The 25,000-nt window shown below is 37.2% G+C and overlaps 3 protein-coding genes and 1 long non-coding RNA gene across 6 annotated transcripts in view; 3 read left to right on the top strand and 1 right to left on the bottom strand.

The window, feature by feature from the left end:
• Positions 1-55, top strand: part of LOC132847696 (uncharacterized) — a 2,991-nt gene extending 2,936 nt beyond the window's left edge. Inside the window, exon 2 of the long non-coding RNA XR_009648657.1 lies at positions 1-55. This exon is cut by the window's left edge and continues 575 nt beyond it. This is a non-coding gene — a long non-coding RNA (uncharacterized LOC132847696).
• Positions 1-25,000, bottom strand: part of wdr17 (WD repeat domain 17) — a 139,234-nt gene that overhangs the window by 78,038 nt on the left and 36,196 nt on the right. The gene's annotated exons all lie outside the window — the stretch shown is intronic.
• On the top strand, positions 7,871-12,979 carry LOC132847692 (uncharacterized). 2 transcript variants are annotated; one of them, XM_060873198.1, is made up of 4 exons: positions 7,872-8,146; positions 8,555-8,683; positions 8,806-8,859; positions 9,704-12,979. In XM_060873198.1, the coding sequence occupies exon 4, from the start codon at positions 9,722-9,724 to the stop codon at positions 11,531-11,533; it is 1,812 nt and encodes a 603-aa protein (XP_060729181.1). In that variant the 5' UTR covers positions 7,872-8,146; positions 8,555-8,683; positions 8,806-8,859; positions 9,704-9,721; the 3' UTR covers positions 11,534-12,979. The 2 variants fall into 2 exon arrangements, with proteins under 2 accessions (XP_060729182.1, XP_060729181.1); XM_060873199.1 differs by lacking the exon at positions 8,555-8,683 and having other exon boundaries at positions 7,871-8,146.
• LOC132847693 (uncharacterized) lies at positions 15,058-18,046 on the top strand. 2 transcript variants are annotated; one of them, XM_060873200.1, is made up of 2 exons: positions 15,058-15,226; positions 16,934-18,046. In XM_060873200.1, exon 2 carries the CDS (start codon positions 16,942-16,944, stop codon positions 17,629-17,631), a length of 690 nt encoding a protein of 229 aa, XP_060729183.1. In that variant the 5' UTR covers positions 15,058-15,226; positions 16,934-16,941; the 3' UTR covers positions 17,632-18,046. The 2 variants fall into 2 exon arrangements, with proteins under 2 accessions (XP_060729183.1, XP_060729184.1); XM_060873201.1 differs by lacking the exon at positions 15,058-15,226 and adding an exon at positions 15,267-15,504.

The raw sequence follows: 25,000 nt of genomic DNA, 5'->3' as shown, positions 1-25,000 counted from the left end.
ATCAATGTCCATATTATTTCAGGTCTTGTTATTAATAAAAATGCACGTTACCTCATTCTGAAGTCCTCGTATGAGTTCTAACATCTTCTAGAGATATTAAGTTGAACATTTTATAATGTTAGAATTGAATAACTGAACGGTGGTCGGAAATTCAGGACATTTTGCTAGTATATTATACAAATACTGTAAGAATATAACACATACAAGCCACTTTATGAAGAACATCTCTGCACCTGCTTCTACATTCATTATTTAAGCAGCCAGACAGCACTGCAGTTTATAATCAAACCACGCAGTGCTACAGTTGCAGAGTAACACCAGAATGGGGAAAAGGTCATCTTCAGTCAGTCTGATGAGCATTCAGTGAACAGCGGTACTACAGGTGGAAACATCTCACTCATGTGATGTTTGGATGAAGACTGGTGCGAGCTGACAGGAAGGCTAATGATCTCGGAGAGCTCTTAATGTAGCTTAAACATTACTAACTAGGAATCTTATCTTCAGAGAGATTCAGGACTTCAGATCTCAGAGCTACTCTGAGCAAAAAAATACAACAACTTTTATCTTAGAGAGGAGGCGGGGCTTAACCTGTTACTGAGTGACACATTCTGTAGAAGGCTGTGATTGGTTGTCCAATTAAAAATATAGGAGTGCTTATAGGATCTATTATAAACCTTCACTTTGTCTCTATGTTCAGATATTTGAGACTATATGGTGTAGGGATTACGTTCGTGAGCGATCATATTAGAGATGTTACGTAAATAACATGTAAATATAAATGTAATGTAAATGTAAACATCTCCGACACAGAGCAGAAATGTCAGAGACAAATTATATAATTTCTTCTGCTGAGGCATTTCAGCTCTGTTTCAGAGATGTTCGAGTTTCACTAAATGACATAATGACAATGTCTGTGATGTTATCTCTAATGTGATTGGTCACAAAAATAATCCCTACACAATCTAATCTGTATCATTTTATTAACTCACTATCATTATTAAATATCGTATACAACACATTTTCTTCTCCGTCTTCATCTTTCAGACATTTTCTCCTCTGATAAAGAAACTCTTAAACCTTTTAAAAGTCCTCCTCGTGACTCCTGACACTTTCTGACCTTATGAGCTTTTAAGTGTTTAGATGCTTTATGAACTTTTATCTTTACTACAATCTTCTCTTTCATTTTAAGAGGAAACCCACATTTATAAGAATTTTCTTAGAATTACATGACTAGGAAAAAACTCTTTACATTGTGAATTTTCATGAATACGGACCCGTGGTGATCAGAAAAGTATCTCAGAACACACAACACATTGGATCTCGGTGCAGTCAGGCTACAAGAGAAGAACCTTAGGCAACAGTGGACACAGGAAAAGCAAAAAATCATATGAACTACCAGTTTTATTGAAAAAATGTTACTTATACAGTGTAATAGATTTATAATTACAGGTACGAGAGTGAAGTTGGAAGTCTGATGAGAGTGTGGAAAAATGATTATGATTTCATTCCGTGTCAGCAGTGTCGTGAGCCAGTGGCATGCACGGGATGGAGTTGCAGGTCTCCACCTTCGCCCTGATACTGGTTCTATTAATACTGGTTCTCAGCAAATAAACAATAATAAATATAAAGGTACACCACAACCAATTATTAACCTATTCGTCAGTAGACAGACGGACATAGATAATACAAAGAGAAGGAAAAATAGGGAAAGAAAAGAGAAACGTAAGGTGAATAAACAAAGGAGTTTAGGAATGGTGGGTAGAATGGATGATAAAGGAAATGAATGGTTAACTTCATGCTCATTAGATAAACCTTATCAATGCTATCCAACTTCAAAACCCTGCTCTCATATTCCCATACAAAAGAAAAGTGAGATTAAGGCTACAAATTCCAGTAAATGTAGGAGAAAAAGACAAAGAGAAGCAAAAAAGAAGAGAATCAGAAAAACAGCAGAAGAAATAAAACAACTGATGAATAAAATAAAGAAAATGAAGCTTAAGGAATGAAGACTTGGTTGAAGAGTTGAAAGATTTGAATATGAGTGTTTAGAAGAAGACAACGAGGGATCAGACACTGTACCTAGACAGCTGGAAGAAGATTCCCAATGAAAAGAAGATTATAATGCATTATGTGTTATGTTTTATTTTCAGAATGTTCAAGAAAATTCTGAAATGTTTTTCATTTTTCTTAAAATCATGTATTCTAATGTAATAGAGTTGATTAGATTAATATTGTTTATTTTACTGTAAACTTAGATGAAAAGCTTTCTTGTAGTGAAAGCTTATAAAGCCTACTGTGTATTACTGGGAGTATTTGCATGCAAAGTGTTTCAAGGCCTGCTGTTGAAGTGAAGCCTACTGTGTATTGTAACGTGGTCGGAGTGTTAGATTTGACCCGGAGACAAACAAGGTGGCTTAAGAAGGAATAAACACTCGAGGCAAACAGCAAGTTATCCCAAAAAGCCTTTTGTATTTGATCCTCTTCAGCAATCACATCCAACATACACACATGTAAACGGAGTAAAGGCGAAGTAGAAACAAAAACACTCGGTTCCCATCACAAAAGAAAAGAAAAACATCGGTTTGCTCAACTTAGAAGGCAGAATAACAACAACACGTCTGTATGTATTCAACTTTGCGCTAGCTCTCCCTGGCACATGTGCACTCACCAGTCTAAGCGCATATGTCAGCAGAACTCTCATAAAGGCACAGTAACACATAAACCATTACAGTATTAAAGTGGCCGTTACAGTATTCGCGGGGAGTAACCTGCACGCGCAGTGTTTTATAGCTTGCTGTCGAATTTCACGGCAAACAAACTTCCTCAAGAGCAAAATTGCATATAATAATAACAACAATAATAATAATAATAATAATAATAATAATAATTATTATTATTATTATTATTATTATTATTATTATTATTATTAAAATATAAATAACTAATATTTATATTAATATTAAACAATAATTTTAAAATCTACGTTAATGCAAGCGTTTTTTTATTCAAAAACTACAGGAAAAAATTTTTTTTAGGCGTAGCTATATTTTGACCAGTGCTATTTTAGAATGTGCCTCGCGGGCGCCTTAAGTGCTCCTTGCGGGAGCTAAAGGGGTTTACACTTGGAGAGTGTTTCTTGGTTTGTTATAATCTTTGCATCTTAATACCTTTTACTTGTTCTAATACTGTTTGATTATTTGAAGGAGAATTTTATTTGTAATTTTCTTTTTATTTTACATATATTACACACATTTATCTGTATTACACTGCTTTTAATAAAAACAAGGCCTCCCATTGTGAGGATCCTGAAAAGACAAAAAAGTCAAACAATAGATTAAGTAGAAGACCTTGAAGAGGATCCTTTGTTAGAAGACTGAGGGGACTTCAAGGTAAGACCAACTTTGATAGTTAACCCGTGCCAATTAAGACCCATTCCTTAGTGGGAAAGCGGAAGGGTTTTCTACGCAATCCGAAAACATGTGTCACTAAGGGACAAGTACAGTACGTCAGTATAATTACTTCAGCAGGAGTGTCACCTTTTGCATATGATTTGCTTTGATCAGGGATGTTAGGCGGCTCTTGTTCTGCTGAACTCTTACAAAGTGACGACACACAGAGCTTTATCCTGGAGCTCGAACCTTTTGATGATCTCTGTACAAAAGAAATTGTTTATAATTAATTTTTTTTTAAAAAAAAGGTAAGCAAAAATTGACAATTTTTTATTTCATTTCAGTCTTGCTCTTTTTGGTTTGAGTGAATAATTTACCACTCTCAAGTAGCTTTATGTTTATTGTTCAAGAATGAGGTTTTAATATTTGATATTTTTTAATATTATGAACACTCTAAATCTCTTTACAACCGAGCTTGGAGATCAGACAAATTACAGCTCGGACACCGCAACGGCCAGTGCAAAGAATTCAACACTTCCAACTACTAGCTACAACCTTATGATAGTTTATAAATATTGATTTGACTTTTATTGTATTATATAACATTCAACATCAAGATAAGCTTTGTGTTCTCAGATTATGCTATGTTGTTAATCCTGAAAAAAATAAAAAGGTGGGAAATTTCTATCAATTGAAATATTTAAAATGGGTCCAGAACTAAATAGCATTGTGATGGAGTGAGTCTGATGAGTGTCCTGACTTCAGGTTCAACTCTGCACCTTTTCCTTAAGAGCTGATTTTAAAATTTCATCTGTTCACATTTCTTAATTTTTTTTCCTATTGATGATCAAATAACACTCCGTCCAGGGTGTATCCTGCCTTGATGCCCGATGACGCCTGAGATAGGCACAGGCTCCCCGTGACCCGAGGTAGTTCGGATAAGCGGTAGAAGATGAATGAATGAATGAATGATCAAATAACTTCTGACATTTCTATTGTTCTACAGTAAAAGTCCACTACACTGACTATATTACGTAACCAGTTAAAAAAAGAGCCAACATGTGTGATAATCATTATTGAAAATCATGTGATTTACAATTAACGGAATAAATTGGAGCAAAAAAAAATTGTGATTCCGACAACAATACCGTAAAATTACACTGTTAACCGAGAGCCTGAATCCAAGAGACGCCTGGATATCATTGTACTAAAAGTGGATTTGTTGACATTTTCTGTTAAAAACCTTTTTTATGTTTTATTTATAGATCCTATTAGAAGATCCTACTATGAAGAAACCAAAGACATTAAATGAATTGAGGCATCTGGAGGAGTCTGGATTTGGTCAACGTTATCCAAGACATGGCCTCAATCTACTTTACTGGTTTGCTAATGAATGTGTGTATTTTGATGACTACAATAACATGTGCTGGCAGTACAACCCAGCGGAAGGACATTTTGATTTCCACCTGTTCAGAAACAGAACTGAGAAAAACGGTGAGAAACTCCTGCCTGATGTGGACCTTCGCTACTATGAGGTGGGCAATCTGAGCAGACCAGAAGCAAGAAATCTGCCAGATTACGTTCTGGAAGATTACAACCAAAACCCTGATGACTGTGAAAGCAACATGGAGCGCATCATATTCAGTGTTGATGATGAGTGTATTGACAGAGTCTATGTGACTGAGCACAGTGATCAGGCAGATTTCAACAAGGAAGCCACCTACCGCATCAGCAGGGGTCTGATTACGATTATCAGGCGGCTGACTTTAGAGGACTTCCTCGAAAAAACTGGATATTACACAGAAGAAGAGGACTCCGATCAGGAACCTGAGTATAGGACACTGCACGATGACTTTGCTCCAGTTTTTCAATGTGTGGTCAGTCAATTGTGTGACCACCAGCAAGTGGACCCTCATCTGAATTCTGGAGGTTTAGGACCGGTCTTGGAAGAAGACGATGAAGAATCGTCAAATATTCAATTGAGTGACCACCAGCAAGTGGACCCTCATCTGAATTTTGGAGATTTAGGACCGGTCGTGGAAGAAGACGATGAAGAATCGTCAAACATCCAATTGAGTGACCACCAGCAAGTGGACCCTCAGCTGAATTCTGGAGGTTTAGGACCGGTCGTGGAAGAAGACGATGAAGAATCGTCAAACATTCAATTGAGTGACAACCAGCAAGTGGACCCTCAGCTGAATTCTGGAGATTTAGGACCGGTCGTGGAAGAAGATGATGAAGAATCGTCAAACATTCAATTGAGTGACAACCAGCAAGTGGACCCTCAGCTGAATTCTGGAGGTTTAGGACCGGTCGTGGAAGAAGATGATGAAGAATCGTCAAACATTCAATTGAGTGACAACCAGCAAGTGGACCCTCAGCTGAATTCTGGAGGTGTAGGACCGGTCGTGGAAGAAGACAATAAAGAATCTAATTACAGTTTTAAGAATTACGAACATAAAAACTGCTGCAAATGTATCATACTTTAAACTCTGGGTACAGCTTGGACGCTGTGTTGGCCAATGCGAAGAATTCAACACTTCCAACTACTAGCTACAACCTTATGATAGTTTATAAATATTGATTTGACTTTATTGTATTATATAACATTCAACATCAATACAAGCTTTATATTCTCAGATTATGCTGATATGTTGTTAGCCCTGAAAAAAATAAGGTGGGAAATTTCTACCAATTTAAATATTTAAAATGGGTCCAGAACTAAATAGCATTGTGATGGAGTGAGTCTGGTGAGTGTCCTGACTTCAGGTTCAACTCTGCACCTTTTCCTTAAGATGCAACTTGTCAGAAATGTCGTTACAGTGAAGTCTTAAAAACTATTTTCCATGCTAGATATATAAAACAAAGGAGCTTATTGTGGACTTCAGGAAAGAGACAGGAGGCACACATGACATCATCCACATCAATGGGATGACTGTTGATTTCCAGTTTCAAGTTCCTGGGATCCACATTTCGGCGGACCTGTCCTGTCAAGAAGACTCACCAGCGCCTCTTTTTCCTGAGGACACTAAAGAAAAATCAGCTTTCCTTGGATATCCTGGTGAACTTCTACCGCTGTGCAATAGAAAGCATCCTGACCAGCTGTGTCACAGTCTGGTATGGAAGCTGCTCTGTTGCAGAGCGCAGGGCATTGCAGCGGGTGGTGAAAACTGGCCAGTGCATCACAGGGACTCCACTTCCAACCATGGAGGACATCCAGAAGAAACGCTGTCTGCGTCGAGCTTGCAGCATTCTTAAGGACTCCTCTCATCCTGCCCATAGACTGTTTTCTCTTCTGCCCTCTGGCAGGCGTTTCAGGTGCCTCCAGACCAAGACCAGCCGACTAAAGAACAGCTTTTTTCCTAGAGCTGTCTCTTTATTGAACTCGCTGATCCTACTGTCGTACACTGTCGTACATACACTGGTACACTGTTACACTTGTACATTTGCTCATTTCTCACCCCACAATTCGTTATTGCACTAATGGACTGTTTACACAAAACTATGCTCATTTGCCCACTTGCTCTTTTTTTGCATTGCTGCTAACCATTGTCTTACCATTGTACATATCCTCCTGTATATTTTTGTTTTTGTTTATAGTAATAATATATTTTGTTTATAGCACATACCCTTCTGTTAATTTCAGTTTATAGTAATAACCATCTGTATATTTGTTCATAGTACATATATATTCATCTGTATGTTCTATTCATAGCATATATATATATATATATTAATCTGTATATTATATTCATAGTACATACACATATGTAAATTACTGTTTATAGGTTTAGCCATATATTTTGTTACTGCACATATCTTTCTGTAAATTTCAGTAAATCTGTATATTATGCTCATAGTACACACACACATGTAAATTGCTTCCATATTACCACTTTATTTAACTTATTTAAATCTTGTAAACACTGTATATCCTGCACTTGCTGCTATTGCACTCTGGTTAGACCTAAACTGCATTTTGTTGCCTTGTACTTGTACATGTGTAATGACAATAAAGTTGAATCTAATCTAATCTAATCTAATCTAATCTAATCTAATCTAATCTAATTTGTTCAATGGTCAAATAAACTACATAGCCAAAAGTTTGTGCACCCCTGACCGTCCTATGTGCTTAAAACAAATCCCCAGAATTATTCCCCTGATATATTCCCTCTTCTCTTCTCTTCTCTTCTCTTCTCTTCTCTTCTCTTCTCTTCTCTTCTCTTCTCTCCCAACATAAAAACAAAAAACTTCCTCAAAGTTAGACAGATGAATTAATTAGTACACTAAGTTAGTCCTGAAAGACAAGTTATCTCTTCAGCCACATTGCTCATTCTTACTTGTTACTCAGCAGAAGCAAGCCTAAAGTTGAATCTAATCTAATCTAATCTAATCTAATCTAATCTAATCTAATCTAATTTGTTCAATGGTCAAATAAACTACATAGCCAAAAGTTTGTGCACCCCTGATCGTCATACTCATATGTGCTTAATACAAATCCCCAGAATTATTCCCCTGATATATTCCCTCTTCTCTTCTCTTCTCTTCTCTTCTCTTCTCTTCTCTTCTCTTCTCTTCTCTTCTCTTCCAACAACAAAAAAAACTTCCTCAAAGTTAGACAGATGAATTAATTAGTACACTAAGTTAGTCCTGAAAGACAAGTTACAGTGAGATTATCACTATCTCTTCAGCCACATTACTCATTCTTACTTGTTGCTCAGCAGAAGCAAGCCGTCTAACAGGCCACGCAGCGCAAGGTACAGTACGCCTCGATTAATATATACTGACCCTGACAGACAATATCTAACTTTTATTAACCTGATGATGTTACTGTCCCTGTCTGTCTTTTAGTCTTCCTTTCTTTAATTAATACACTTTCATTTCCTCTCCTCCTTTTAATTTTTATTCATATACAACGGTGCTGTGGATTTCTGGCAATAAGCCAAACTACAGCTTTAATACGCCCGTATTTATACTTTAGTATCGTTTCTATAGTAACAGCTTGAAGGAGTCATCAGTGTCAGTCGGAGGTAAAGCAGCAAATATTTGTCTTACGTCAAGAGGGAGAGAAAAAAAAGAGGCTGGCGAGGAACTGTTTATAACTTAGAACAGTTTATAGATTATACTTTTATAATCATCATCTCCAATTGTTCAACTGAACCTAGAGAGTCTGTGTTGCTAAGCAACCTCGGATTAGACCCTCCCACTTTGGCACCAGGTTGGATCATTTTGTTTTTGCAATGCTCAGCATGAGGAAGTGGGACCAGAAAGACCAGCAAACATAAAACCTGAAGGTAACTTTATACATAGTGCTTATTTTTCTCCAGGTCATTGTGTAACACGTCTACATCTATCAGCAGTTTACTGTGTCATGTGATGCTTCGGAATGAATTCTGAAATATAAACTCTTCATCAGGTTTTTCCCCATCAGACTGATTGAAGCAGAGGGATAAATATGAAGTGTTAACAGGTAATCTTAAATTATTTATTTCTTTTTATTAACATAGCTACGATATGTACTTTACAGCCTTTACGATGAATTGGTTTATTGTACTGACAACAAGCAAAATGTAGAAAGACAATCAGGAAATAACCTGTAAGTGTGTGTGTGTGTGTGTGTGTGTGTGTGTGTGTGGTAAGCTAAAGTGCAATAATTGAATTAAGACAGACCGGACTCTCTTTTGTTGTAATCTGTCACTTGTGGGAATGTAGCAAGCGTTTCTCTCGTACAGCTGTGGACGTGGCCTGTCTACATTTTTTTTTATAAATCCTTATGGAGAAAAATGAACGAATCCATGAGATAATTAATTGAGCACATAAGATGTTAATGAGTTTGCATGGGAACTAGCCTAGCATCTGCTCTACGTACACATCACTGTACCTGTTCATAATTTTATCCATAACGTCACACTGCAGTTACATTAAATTGTTAGAAAGTTGTGCTGGACTTAGCACTGATATCATCTATAGCAAGATGTAGCCCAAGGTCAGTGTTTTTGCTCAAATTCTGTAATATGTGTGTAACTCCAGGCACAATGTCATTAATAAACCCTCAACTCAGGTTGCACAGTTGCACTTTATGTGGCTAGGACTACTGTAACTTACTAAGTCCTTATAGCCCTGTCTGTGTTTTATGTAGCACGCTGGTCCTGGAGAAACTATGTCTCATTTCACTGTGTACTGTAACAGCTATATATGGTTGAAATGACAATAAAAGCTTCTTGACTTGACTTGACTCTTGACTTGACTCTGAATATGTACCTTAGTGTAGAAATTCTGTCTTTTAACAAATATATCCAATATATATTTTTTAGACCATCATCGGGGTCACCATGAACACACTAAATGTAATAGACGACCTGGAACAATCAAGATTCGGTCAACCTCCTCCAAGACACGGCCTCAAGCTGCTCTACTGGTTTGCTACAGATTGTCTCACGTTTGACCAAAACAACGTTATGCAGTCGTGTTGTGATCCACAGAATGGACATTTTGGTTTCCACATATTCATGAACAAATACGAAAAAAACTTTGGTAAACTTCTGCCTAATGTGGCTTTACCCTACTATGAAGTTGGTAACCTAAACAAAGCAGCAGCGTACAGTCTGCCCTGCTACGTCCGAGAGGATTACACACGCTTACCAGATGACAGCAACATGGACCGCATCATAGTCAGCTTTAACAAAAACGATAACAGTTTTGACAGAGTCTTCGTGACGCAGCACAGGGATCTGTCAAATTTTAACAAACACTTAACCTACAACATCAGCAAGGGCCTTATTATGATGATCAGGAATTTGACCTTAGAGGAATTTCTCCTGAAAACTGGCTATTTGAAACAGCAACCAAACCGATTCCCTTGTTCATGTTCTGAAGAACTGAATAAACGACAGCCGCCGTGTCCTGCTCTACCAATAACCTCCATCTGTAGTCCGCTTCAAGACGTTTGTCCTGAGAGCAAATCACCTAGGAACTTGATGATGAATAATACAGTAGAACATCACAAAACTCCACCAGAAACCTCTGTTTGCATTGCAGCTAGTACGTCTTCTACAAACCAAGACATTTACGGTGAAACTGAATCAACATCCAATTTAACGAATAATACACAAAGACACCATGAAGCTTCACCAACATCCTCCATGTGCAGTCCAGCAAACACGACTTCAACAACCCAAGACATTCACTGGGAGGTCAAATCTCCTAACTTGATGAATAACAATACACAAGAACACCACGAAGCTCCACCAACACCTTCCTTCTACAGTCCAGCACATACATCTTCTATGACACAAGACATTCTCCTGGAGGTTGAATCTCCTGAAATCTTGGTGAAGAATCATACACAAGAACACCATGAAGCTCCACCAACACACTCCATCTGCACTCCAGCTACTTCTACGACCACAAACGTTCACACCGAGACAGAATCACCTCCTGTCTTCACAAATACTAATACACAAATACACACAACTGGTGCAGAGAGTCAACTAAACAATGTTGTACAGAAATCTCCATCTAATGATATCACTGTAACCTCGTCCTGCACGCCGACCAGCACTTCTTCAAAGAACCAAAACACCGAAAACGAATCATTTCCTTTTTCACAATTCACCTCTTTCTTCTGGGGCTTTTATCTCCTTTCTCTTTTTTTCTTTTTTTATTTCTTTTGGAGCAGTGTTACACAGATATGTATAACTGTCCTTTTTGCATCATCTTCGGTCCATTGGCAAAACCGGAAAAGAGGAGAGCAAGGAGAGGAAACGAGAAATGAGGAAAAAAACAGCAACTCACAGACAGCCAAAATAAAGAAGACAGGCAAAAGAAAGAAAAAAGGAAACGATACAAAAATGCATGCTTTTACTACGAGGACACTAAAAGACATGTCGTCAAAAATCCAAAACACTGATATTGACTCATTTCCTTTTTCACAATTCACCTCTTTGTTCTGGGGCTTTTATCTCCTTTCTCTTTTTTTCTTTTTTTATTTCTTTTGGGGGAATGTTGCACGGATATTTATGATTGCCGTTTTTGTAGCCTCGTGTCGTTGGCAAATTAGGAAAATTTTCAGAGAGAGAGAGAGAGAGAGAGAGAGAGAGAGAGAGAGAGAGAGAGAGATGCATGCTGTGACAATTAGTAACTAGAGGATTAAGAACCATTATTAATTAAGGATGAGCATATCGTTGCTGTCAGGCGGAAACCTCGTATGTCCAAATTTGGTCAATTTCATATTTTTTCACATATCGATGCTATTGGTCAGTCCCCACGTGGGTCTGTTATTTTTACAAGTTATTAATCAATCTAAAGTCTTGAAAATAGCTTGAGCGCAAATCTCATAACTCCATTGGACACTTCAACTGTCCACCTCTTCCTCACTCCGTGGGAGAGCTTCATGGCATATTTCTCCTCAAGAAGAGTCGCAACGAATCAACACGTCTTCTGAGGTAAATATCTTCAAAACACTGGGCTCAAAGAAAAAAAAATCTTGACCCCTGCTAGTTCTGGTGCTCGTCTGAGGACCTACCAAGGAGACTCCTCCAGGCTTTTATAGGCACTTGGGTGATGGGATGAGAGAAGGGTCTGTGATGGCTGGGAATGGAGAACACGCCAAATGTCATGTGGTGCAGACTGATGTTCAGACATCATGTTCTTAGCTTCTGACCAACAATAACAAATGTTTATTATAATGGACTAAAAAGCTAGAACGATTCACTTCCATACGACTCTTTACAGGTTGTACTTTGGGATCTGTGTTGGGTTTTATATTGTATTAACTGAGTTGCTGGTCATATAGAAAGTGTGATGGTGTATACCAGTTTTACCAGTTATACCATGATGTATATGGTACAGATTGTTGTTTTATGTTTTTGCAGTGGAACAACAAGGGGTTTGGTGTTGGTTAAAACCATCAAATTGTTCCGTAATGGGGGAAGGGGCAGGTTCTGAGGGGCAGGTGGTGAAAATCCACACAACTCTTTATAATTCTGCTCACATAATAATACTATGATAATAATGATGTTGAGTTGCTGAGATATGGTTCAGCTCTGAGGAGGAGCAGTATTCAGGGATTTAGGTGCGGGTTGCCAGCTTTAGCTAGTTCAAAATATGCCATGGACACTAAGATTGTGTTCTCTAGGAATTTACTGGAATGAATTCTAATAAAGTGTAGAGAGTGTGTCTGTGATGTCCAGAACAATTTCTGGTTAAAGATATACATGATAGCTCAATGGTATCAATGTAAAATATGCAAAATAAAGGTAATGTTTAAATAATGAGAAATCTTGTATTTTGCATGTGTAAACTTTTGAATTTAGCTGGATGTCCATCAGGTCACCCGGGTTCTTGGTGACCACACAACCATTTTCAGCTTCTCGGACTACTTTGAGTTTAAACCCTTGTTTCATGAAGCCAACATTACAAAGACGAACAGAATCTGTAATGAGTTTTTGATGAAGCATTTGAGTTGATGAAGATGAATAAAGAAATCAGACCACATCCATAAAATAGTTACTAACATTAATAGTTAACACATGAAATGTCTGCAGTGGCTCCTGTCTACAGCACTATGTAAAATAAACTCGTCTGTTTAATATCTGTTGGGTTTTAAACTAATCCCCAATATCAGGTCTGTGTTCAGCTTCTGACACAAAGAGACACAATTTTCCACAATCCACCATTACAAACTCGGTCACATGACTCCAGAGTACTGACTCAACATTTCCTCTTTAAATCACCCAGACATTGGTATGTTTTCTTAGCCACACCCACCAGCAAAAATGAGCTGCTCGTCTCCGCCCCTTTTCCTTAAAAGGGAACTTGTAATAGAGATGAAATTATAGTACAGATGAGTAGGTGATGATGGTTTGAAGGAAGAGGAAAACTTCCAGCAAACCTCTCTTTTTAACCCCAGGAATGATTGAATGACTGGACCTTCGTATTGTTTTCTTTTTTATGGTAGCTTTTGCTCCCTAGAACTCCCACTTGCTGTATAGGTGGCACTTAGAGATACATAGTGAACTTTTAACCCTTTGAATGTTGCAGAAAAAATAAGTCACAATTCTATTCAAATGTAAGTAGAACAGATGGATGGATGGATGGATGGATGGATGGATGGATCCATTAGCAACACAGAGAAAAAAAAATCATCGCAACACATTACTCCCCTAAACATGAGGTTTTTCTTTTTTAATTAAATTCAATTAATAAATAAATTAATAAATACATTAATTAATTAAGGAGAGGAATGTTCCTACACTCCCAGTGTCTCATACCATTTCTACACTCCCAGTGTCTCAGAGCAGATAAGTTTCTGTTTCCTAACTAATAAAATGTGCTGTGAGGAAATCATCATCAGAAAATTAAACAGAAACCACATTGAGCAGTAACTGATGCCAGATAGATTTTCCAGAATGCCAGATTTTCAGTTTTGGTTTCTCTGTTTCTCCCTGCAACAAAATTGGCCATGTTTTTATCTAATTTCCACTCGACTCATCACAATTCCACTGGACTACAAACATTTACATTGACATTATTTCCTGTCCAGTGTCACCCAAATGAGGATGAGGTTCACTTCTGAGTCTGGTTCCTCTCAAGGTTTCTTCCTCACACCATCTCAGGGAGTTTTTCCTCACTATCCTCACCTCAGGTTTGCTCACTAGGGATAAATCTTAGAGATAAACAGTGATTTAAATCTAAACTTTAAAATGATTTTCTTGTGTTTTTATACTTTACTGTAAAGTTGTACAAAAACAGGGCTGTGTTTGTGGCTTCTGGTTCTGTAGTCTGCATGTTGTTTGTTCAGCTCACCACAATTGTACTGACATGATATTTGATATATCCTGCCTTTCTGCACCAGTCTGGACATATTACTATTCCTCCTGACTAGCTCTATCCTGGTAGGTCCCTCCTGATAATTCTAACCAAATAATGGCATGAATGTTTATACAAATAAAAAGATATGTAATAATAAATGATAGAATATAATGATAATAATATAAATAATAAATGTTCCTAATAATTTATAATATCTGATGATAATAATAATAATAATAATAATAATAATAATATATTAAGTAGTAAAGTATTATAAGTTGTAAATAATTGGAGGTTAATTTTGTTTACTAAAAAAAGAATTTTTGAAGAATACAGTAAAACTCCTTTACCATATTCATACAGTGTAATTAGTACAACAAAATCTCCTGCTTTTATTGGAAAATATATTTTAGATGTATGTAATATGAATAATTAAACACTAAATAGCTTAAAAATGCAATATGTAAAAGTGTAATTTTAATTTTAAAGGTAATTTTTTCACAATAAACTAAAATAGCAATGCTGTAATTCGTAATGTGTTCAAATGTTGAATCATTAACATTATACTTTTCATTCTGATCTTTGTGTGTGTGTGTGTGTGTGTGTGTGTGTGTGTGTGTGTGTGTGTGTGTTGTTGTTGCAAAGCTGAAGGAGGAGTCTGTGTGTGTGTGTGCATGTGTGTGTGTTGTTGCAAAGCTGGAGGAGGAGTCTGTGTGTGTGTGTGTGTGTGTGTGTGTGTGTGTGTGTGTGTGTGTGTTGCAAAGCTGGAGGAGGAGTCTGTGTGTGTGTGTGTGTGTGTGTTGTTGCAAAGCTGGAGGAGGAGTCTCTCTGTGTGTGTGTGTGTGTGTGTGTGTGTGTGTGTGTGTGTGTGTGTGTGTGTGTGTACCACACCATTTACATTTAATTCTTAATTTCTTTCCTGTTGCTTCAAATCACTTCTTTGATTTGCCATACAATCTCATCTTCTAATCCCATTGATTGTTGTTCTTCAGAGGAGATTATCTATTATTCTATAAAAAAAAAAGGTAAGTACAAAGACTTATTTTTGTGCTTTAAGCTACAAACGTTGAATGATGGATATTTTTTTAAACCAGTTCTGAGATTTAGTTCTGCGCAGTAACCAGTATGTAAAGATAAGTTTCTGTTTCCTTGCAATCCAGCTCTCAGAATTGCTTTGAAAGTGGAAAGAGGAAGTGCTTTGAATAGAGATAAAAACAAACAGGTTCTACAAGCCTGTATACATTGTACTGTATATACTGTATAATGTAGGTTTTTGTCCTCTGCTGTTCAACACCTTATCAGGGTAAGAAGTTTTTTATACTTAAGAAGTTTATTTTTCTTGGTGGATCCTAGCACCAGATTGTGAAAGAGGAATAGATGTACTATATAAATATAGACATGGGAAGTACAAATCATATCACATAAAATTTTTTTATATACAGACATGGAACAAAGCTCCTTAATGAACCTTGCATGAAAATTACTTCAGTGGAATGTAGGGTTGCAAAATTCTGGGAATTTTCAAGGCTGGAAACTTTCCATGGGAATTAACGGGAATATATGGAAATAAACTGGGAATTAAAAAAAAATGCAGAGTTGTCTATAACAAGGAACTTAAATGTACTGTAGTTAAAAAAAATCTTGCAGCATAATTTTGCTTAAAACAACAAGATTTAACGCAATTTTAAGTTGAATTTGTACCCTGTATTCCTTGGTCACTTGCACACAGCACACTGCTTACTGGAGGGCCATTGAGGTCAAACCCCCTGCATATACTTGCCTTCTTCCATAACATGCACAGTAACACTTTATTTTAGGGTCATTTAACTAGTTGCTTATTAGCATGAATATTAATAGAATATTGGCTATTTATTAGTACTTATTAAGCACATATTAATGCCTTATTCTGCATGACCTTATTCTACATTCTTAATTGTACCCAATACCTAAACTTAATAACCACCTTACTAACTATTATATAGTTTACATAGTTTATATAGTTGTATTATATATATACACCTTACTAAGCAGTATATTAGGAGTGTTACCACATGCACAGATAATTTGATGACACCCCCCCCCACACACACACACTCACTCCCAGTGAAATAAAAAAAAATATTACAATTAAAAAAATACAATAAAACAATAAAACAATAAAAAAATACAATTATTAGGTTTATTATGTTTATTACAAGCATAATAATGTTTATTATGTTTTTGTGTTACTCAATGAAAGAATCAATTAAAGTTCTACTTACAATTAAATCAGCCAAGACGTCATTTTTAAAATTTGTATTACCTTGCATGCATGTCTGCTTATGACCAAACAAAATGATTATTTATGTCTGTATATGATATAGTTTATATACATTTCCCTATATTTCCAAATAATTCCCATAAATTCCTGTAAATTCCCATAAATTCCCATAAAGTTTCCAATTTGGAATATTTCCAAAATTCCCCAGATTAAGTTCCTGTGGAAAGTTTCCGGAAATTTACCGGAAACTTTCCACCGCTTTGCAACCCTAGTGGAATAGTAGCACAAGTGATCACAACAAATTGTGTTATCTATAAAATTCACATCCAGCTCGGATTTTATTATTCAATACAGAAATAAGTCTTTTGAACGTTAATTTTAAAGGCTAATAATTGTATTTAGTGTGTAGTTAATGGCTTTTATGAATAGATCTCAGTCTAATTTTTTTCTTTTATTTTTAATACCTCGTCAGAAGTCACCATGAGGACACTGGATGAAATAGACAAGCTGAAGCAGACTGGGTTCGGTCAGCCTCAGCCAAGACATGGCCTAAAGCTGCTGTACTGGTTTGCTAAAGACTGTCTCACTTTTGATCAGAACAATGCCTTGCATTTGAGTTGCTATCCTGGGAATGGACAATTTGGGTTCCACCCATTTCAGAACAGGTATGAAAGAAATGGTCAAAAACTTCTGCCTGATGTGACATTCCGTTACTATGAGTTGGGAAATCTGAGCAAAACAGCAGCGTATAACATGCCTCTTTATGTCTGGGAAGATTATGAAAGCTACAACAAGATGAGTAACAAGGACCGCATCATAGTCGGAGTTAACAACAAGTGGTTGAAAACACTTTTTGTGACTGAGCACAGTGATCGGTCAAATTTCAACAAACATGCCACCTACCAAATCAGCAGACGCCTTATTAGGGATATCCGGGGTCTGAGCTTAGACGACTTTCTTCTGATAACCGGGTATTCGACAGAGCAAGCAAACAGTTTTTACACAATTAATGTAAACACACAATCAACCACCTCCAGCAGCACTCGAACACAGTCCACCTACACATCAGCCACCGGGACTTCAAGAAACCAAGACACTTGTGTGACAATTGATGACACTGATGACAGCATGTTTGAAGCGCCGAGTCGTTGCAACTGTACCATACTTTAAAAAAAAAGCTGGGGATCGCATTTGGGTTAAATCTCTCAATATAGCAAATTATCTTTCATCAATAAAATGTGTATAATTATGTTATATGGTTAATTTGAGTAGTTTTAGAGTTTAACATTTAGAGTTTATTTCATTTTCAGAATAATTGAAATGAATCTGACTTTCTTCACTTGTGATGTACACCTGTCTGTTCTTAGGTTCTGATGTTCTGCACTTCTTCTGGTTTTCTCCTATCTTAGTTTTAGGTATTATCTAATTATCTAATATCTTGAAGAGAAGAATTATACTGGGCTGTCATGTATATGTGGTGGTAATAAGAAAAGTTTCTATGCCTCAATTTCATACACACATCATTATAAAAGCCGGCTGTATCCAACATGGTTTAGACAAAATAAACTATTTTATTATACTGTAACTTGGCTCTTGGTCTCTGATTCTTCAGTCATCTTAAACACTTGAGCCAACACTGCCAGTGAGGATAAGGTTCCATTCAGAGTCTGGTTCATCTCAAGGTTTCTTCCTCATATCATCTCGATGACATCTGTCTGATCTGATCCAGTAAGCAGGTCGTCCTGTCAAAGGACTTGCTAGATGTCACAATGAGTCTGATGCTGATGCTGAGATATCTTGCCAGAGAAAGAGTTAGACTGTTTTACACAGTATGGTGATGAGTAATCAGGATGTTAGAGAGTCTTCCTCATCAGTTTGAGAACCCTGCCTTTTCCCGCTAATGACAGTTTTTAGAGTGAATATAGTGTCTCACAATGATTATGGTAAAGGAATGACACCATTGATTAGGTGGCCCTTCAGTGCAGTCTGAGACACACAGATATGGTTTTGTATTCACAGAAATACTAAACACTGAAGGCTCTTCATCACAATGCTTCTCACAGTAGAATGATGAATTTCACATTCGGAGATGGCCTTATAATCTTTTTGAGGTTGATGAGCAGTAACAGTTTCTTCTCTCTCAGTCATAGCTGATGTCCATTGAGTAACCCAGAACATATTTGATACAGAGCATCTGTCTAGGTAGTTAAAGTGATTGGATCTCATTGGATCTCAGACACATCAGACCCTACTCATACCTATACTTAACAATGTCCACTTACAACTGAATCACCGAAGATGATTAATCATGATTAATCCCAGTTGTGAATGGGGTCATCAGCAAGGTCTCTTCCAGAGCAGCAATGAGCAGAACAAGCCCCCTTACACATCACTGTTACCCCTCCCAGTCACTGTCTCACCATTCCTTCATACTACCAGTTGTTGTGGAATACTCACAACACCGCTCGACTCAGGTGCAGGAGGCAGCTTCATCAGTGAAGATATCATGAGCCACCTCACAACATCACTATGGACCTGCTGCTCAAGATTCACGGCATCAGCAGGAGCCCCATCAAAGAGATCATTATCACCAGAGCACTCAACCCCTCCAGCTGTGGGTGGAGGTGCTCCACCATGACTACATTGTGATTCCCACTTAAATTCATCCACATACAGTAAAGTCATAGACTTGAGTCAGTTTAATGATCAGGATCAACTAAGGAGACTCTGAACATAGACATCAGAACATAACAGTTTCTAATTTTCCTGTTTCACTGTTAGCATGGTAGATCCACTCAGGTGCACATTAAGCTGGTTATAACAGTTTCTTCTCCTTTAGCAATCCTTTGCATTTCTGGCTACAATATTTTTGTATTTTATTACTATTTGAATATTTAACTTGTTAAAAATTCTTTTCTATTCAATCATTCATTCATTCATCTTCTACCGCTTATCCGAACTACCTCGGGTCACTGGGAGCCTGTGCCTATCTCAGGCGTCATTGGGCATCAAGGCAGGATACACCCTGGACGGAGTGCCAACCCATCGCAGGGCACACACACACTCTCATTCACACACGCAATCACACACTACGGACAATTTTCCAGAGATGCCAATCAACCTACCATGCATGTCTTTGGACCGGGGGAGGAAACCGGAGTACCCGGAGGAAACCCCCGAGGCATGGGGAGAACATGCAAACTCCACACACACAAGGCGGACCCCCGACCCTGGAGGTGTGAGGCGAACGTGCTAACCACTAAGCCACTGTGCCCCCCCAAATTCTTTACTATTATACATTTATTTCTTTTAGTTTATGATCCCTTGCAATAAGAACTAATATGTGAAATTTCTAATTGTTCATGTCTACAGAACAGGGTGGTGGTGGTAGCACACTACATGGAATAAACATATCTCTGACATATACAGTATATGGAGTTTAGGGTCAGAGCCCAGGGTCAGCCATGATACAGTGGCCCTGGAGGGCCCAACAGTGGCAGCTTGGCAGTGCTAGAGCTAGAACCCCAATCATCTGATTAACAACCCAGAGCTTTAGCCACATGAGCCACAGCTGCTGTTTTAAATAAACTCCTCCCCCTGCTTTAATTCAAGCACAACCCCAAATGTGACTTTGAGAGGTTAAGTATGGAAGTTTACACATAAATCAAAACCTTGACTTTGGTATAAATAATTCCATGAGATTTCAGTTAAAATATATTTACACTGATAGACATTTTTTTAAAGATGTTTTTGATCTTGTTCACTGAACGGGAAAACGGGAAAAAAGTTAAAATTGTATTTAAATGGAATACAGTAATCAGCATTTAATGAAAACTAAGCTCAGCCAACCTCATATGTGGCATAATGTCTATCACATTTTCTTTCATTCCTTTTCTTTTAAAAACCTGAGTTGAAGTAAGTTTAAATAAGAGGTACAATTATTTTGACATCACTACGTTATGAAGTCTGATGATCGAGCTTATTTATATTAAATCCAGAATATTGCTTTAAATTTATAGGAGTTGTTTGTAGGTATTTTGTGGTGGTGATTTTAATACAGTGAGATTTTCTATTAAGGGGCTGAAAAACCTGAAATATTTTTTTTTGTCTGTTTTAATAAATATTTTTTTCTTACAACAGTTTTGACTTTGGATTTTATTACCATGTATATCAATCTAAAACATTTACATCAATATATTGTTAAATAATAGATTACAGCTTACTGTTAAATGTACAGCATTTTCACTGTAAATCTGTTACTAGCATGGTAGATTAGCTGGAGTCAGTAAGTTAGGTAGATCCACTCAGGTGTACATAGAGCTGGTTATAACAGTGTAATGAGTCTGTCTGTGTTTTGCCCTGTTTCTGTCTGCTGTCTTGCCCTGCTGTTAATTGTTTGCTCCGCCCACTCGTTTGTTCCCATGGACACTCATTGAACTCATTCATTCCCTCTCGTTTGTTGTCTTAGTTACTCATTGTCTCTGCTTTGTGATTGGTTCCTGTCTAATATATATATATACACTGTTTGTTCACTTCCCTGAAGCTAGTCGTTGTATGTGTATCTGTTTCCTGTCAGCCCGGTGTTCTGCCTAGTCTTGCCTACCTGTCTGTGTTCCTGTTTCTTGTTTTGTTTATTAAATGTTTAACTGCAATTGGATCCTCACTTGCCTTTGCCTCATCGCTACAAACAGTTTCTTCTCCTTTAGCAAACTTTTGCTTATCTGTGAACATTTATTTCTTCTGTTTATGATGCAGTAAGAACTAATATGTGAAATCTGTAATGGTTCATGTCTACAGCAGGTGGAAACACACTACTTAGAATAAACTATCTGACACGACTGCTGTTTAAAACTCCTCCCTTTACTTTAAATCTGAAACACCCCAAATCACACCTTCTTCCGCTCCTGACATCAACCATTTCCCAGAATCCTCAGCGAGCACCCAGCACTTCCTCAATTGACATCGCCTCCAGCCGATAAATGTAAACTACATCACATGAACAGTCAGATTACTCAGACCCACAACCACAATCTCCAGTGTGCTAACTACACACAGCTCTACACACAATCCAAGACTCCAAGTCTGTTTTGGTATAACTATGGAATATAGAAACTACACACACACACACACACACACTATACACTAACTCACACCTGTTGGTAAGCTCAGCCAATCCAATGATTAGCATGTTTCTGACAGTGTGAGAAAAGCAAGGACCCTGAGGAGACTAACAGAGATGTGGGGCATCATCATCATCCATTAAGAAGGACCAGGAGCATCTTACTGTTATTGCACCTTAAAATATGCTTTCAGTCCTTTAAACAGAATGTCATTAAAAAGTCCTGACATGTTGAATATTTATAATTAAAAGCAAGATCGTACACACTACAAAAAGACAAAGCGAGGTGAAAGCGAAGCGATTTCACTTTATAGTATTTATTAAAAAAGTTTGATATTATATTAGAGTTCAAATATTTACAGGTTTTACTGCAGCCTCAGAAGCACGATGTTTGTACAGCTGATGAAGGAAAAGCTTCTGTTTCACCAGGTGACGCTTGTAACTTTTACACCGGACACTAAATCCACATTTGAACGAGGAAGTGTTGCAGCACATTTTCAGCAGATTTTCAGCAGGACGAGACTGAAAGCTTTGCAGTGTTTCTGCTTTTAGCTTTAAGGACACTGCAGTGATTGAAAGCTGTATAGTTCTCATGTTTTTATTGTTTTATAGTTTATTATGTTGCCTTAAAAACACCTGGCAACCCTACAAGCTAGTGAATTGAACGAGGACATGAGTATGAGAGTTATAGGGCCTATAGGGTATAGAGTTATTAGTTGTGTAGCATCTTATGCTCATTTTTTTCTGAATATGCATTTTAAATGCATTTTATTAGGATTTTATGTGATAGACCAACACAAAGTGGCACATAATTGTGAAGTGGAATGAAAATGATAAATGGTGTCCAATTTTATTTATTTTTTTTTACAAATAAATAAGTGTGGCGTAAGCATTTTTTAGGTGACTCCTGAAGGCAGTTGGTTTCACTGGATTTTAGTTATATTTTCACTGGGGGCTGAATACAAATGCACACCACACTTTTCAGATATTTATTTGTAAAAGAAATTTGGACAAAATTAATAATTTTCATTCCACTTCACAATTATGTGCCACTTTCTTTCGGTCTATTTCATAAAATCCCAATAAAATACATTTTTCTTTGTGGTTGTCAAAATGTGGAAAAGTTCAGTGGGTATGAATACTTTTGCAAGGCACTGTATGTGGCTAGCTAGCTCAAGCTCAAGCTCAAATCTTCTGTCCTCTCTTTTTGACAGTTTTACAGAAGTTATTTTACAGAAGTACGGAACTACCCAAAAGTTGAGACACATTACTATTTTTAATGATTTTGAAAGAAGTCTTTCTCTTGCTTTTCAGTGAGACTCTTGCTCAAGTGTTTGATCAGAAATACAGAACAAAACAGTTGGTGAAATATTATTACAATGTCTTTCTGATTGAACCTACTTAATCCTCATAATCTTTATAACCTGTTATAATTTATTTCAGGATTCTTTGCTTAATAAAAGTTAAAATCAAAATTGCAATAATATTTCACAATATTACTGTTTTTCTTTATCACGATCAAATAAATCAGGCTTAAATGAACATAAGATACTTCTTTCAAAACATAAAGAATTTGTCCAAACTTTTGACTGAATTATTGTATAAAGTAGGTTATAGTTTGTTTCAGCAAAAATGTTGATTGAGGAGTATTTCTTCATCTAGACCAGCGGTGTCCAATCGTATCCACAAAGGGCTGGTGTGGGTGCAGGTTTTTATACCAACCAAGCAGAAGCAGTACCTGATTCCACCTGATTCCTTCTGCATGGCTGGAATGAAAACCTGCACCCAAACCGGCCCTTTGTGGATAAGATTGGACATGTCTGATCTTGACTATTTCTATTTATTTGCATCAATTCTAAAATGTTTTTTAATTCCCAAATATTCCAATTGTTCAACTAATTGAACAAATGGAATTTTACAAGATTTTTTCCAATTTTATTCTATAGAACTACACCACACACCATCTCATGCATAGATACTTTCACCACAGCCAGTGTATTAAAAATCTGTATTAGACTGCATGCAGGTCATCTTATGTCCCAACAAAATGTTTATAGTTATACTTTTATATGATACAGTTTATATACATTTCCTGATTCCCCGACATTTATAATTTGCAACCCTCATTAGGTCCTCATAACGTATTGAGCCGTTTGCCGGGGCCTAGTTTACCGGACCTCTTCTCTGCCAAGTGAAAACTCCCTGCAAGGTTCATCACCAGTCGATTAGCGTTCCTCCGCTCTGGCTACATACACACTGCTGTCAGGTAAGTTGTGGATACATGTGAATGCTGATGTTTACTGAAACATTTATAACAATAATCCAAATCCCGATCCAAAAATGGAATTAAAAAAGTCAGGGAATCATGGCAAAAATTTAAAATGAGACAAAGGTAATAAAGTAAAGTGAGTAAGCAATCAGGGTCACAACACAAGCAAGTTGTGTAAGAAAACAAAACCAAGAGCAAAACAATTAAACACATGCTATAACAGTACTGACACTTTGTTAAAGATAGTACTGTCTGTCTACTATTGACAAATGTGGCATTATATGTTATTATCTTAGGCCTTTTTACACCCGGTCACTTCATGTGTTGTCTCTGATCCGATAGCTGTCTGATTTGTTAAAACTGTTCTATTTACATTAGGCCACATAAATGCGTCTCAGCGAATCGGATATCGATCCGATCTTTCTACTCCCGCCCAAAATGCTAATATATTTTACCTCATTTCCGGGGTAACTGACATGTAACACGCTTTGGTGTATGCGGTTACTACAAAAAACAGCATTTACTGTTTGCTGCATTTTCGCTGGCAGCAGCAGTGCATTTTAAGACCCAACGAGACACCTGGGTGAAAGATCGGAGCACTGCACTGATGGAAGAACACATTTGTTTCTGACGCGATGCACGACTTGCGAGTCACCTGCGAGTGACGTACTTCCGTTTTGGAGGAGTATAGCGCTGACGTATGTGGCTTGAACAACCACATTCATTTACACCTGTCCAGTTTCATCTGAAACGCGTCCCAGACCACCTCCTGAAGTGGTTTGAACCATCGGATTTATATCCGTCTCCAAAACGTTTCGGAGGGCATTTAGACCTGGTCTTTTTACGATCGGATAGCTATCTGATCACAGAAAACGCATGAAGTCACCAGGTGTAAAAAGCCCCATAGCTTGCTAGTTATCAATCATAAATAATATAAATATGATAAATATTGTACTTTACCAAACCTACATAAGCCTGCCTCAAATCCTATGCTAGCCATGAAAAGGACACCAAGTCATAATGATCTTTTAAATTTACTCCATTTAAAAGTCTTTCCCTGTCTTTAGTGGTTACACATAATAAAAAGTCAATTACATTATGAAAACGTTTAATAGACTCTTCTTAATGCCATTAGCTATCTGTTAGCAAAG

This window comes from Tachysurus vachellii, chromosome 6 (genome assembly GCF_030014155.1).
Source record: "Tachysurus vachellii isolate PV-2020 chromosome 6, HZAU_Pvac_v1, whole genome shotgun sequence".
In the NCBI taxonomy this organism is placed as follows: domain Eukaryota; kingdom Metazoa; phylum Chordata; class Actinopteri; order Siluriformes; family Bagridae; genus Tachysurus; species Tachysurus vachellii.
Note: the sequence above shows the minus strand (reverse complement) of the source record. Positions and strands in the feature narration are given on the sequence as shown.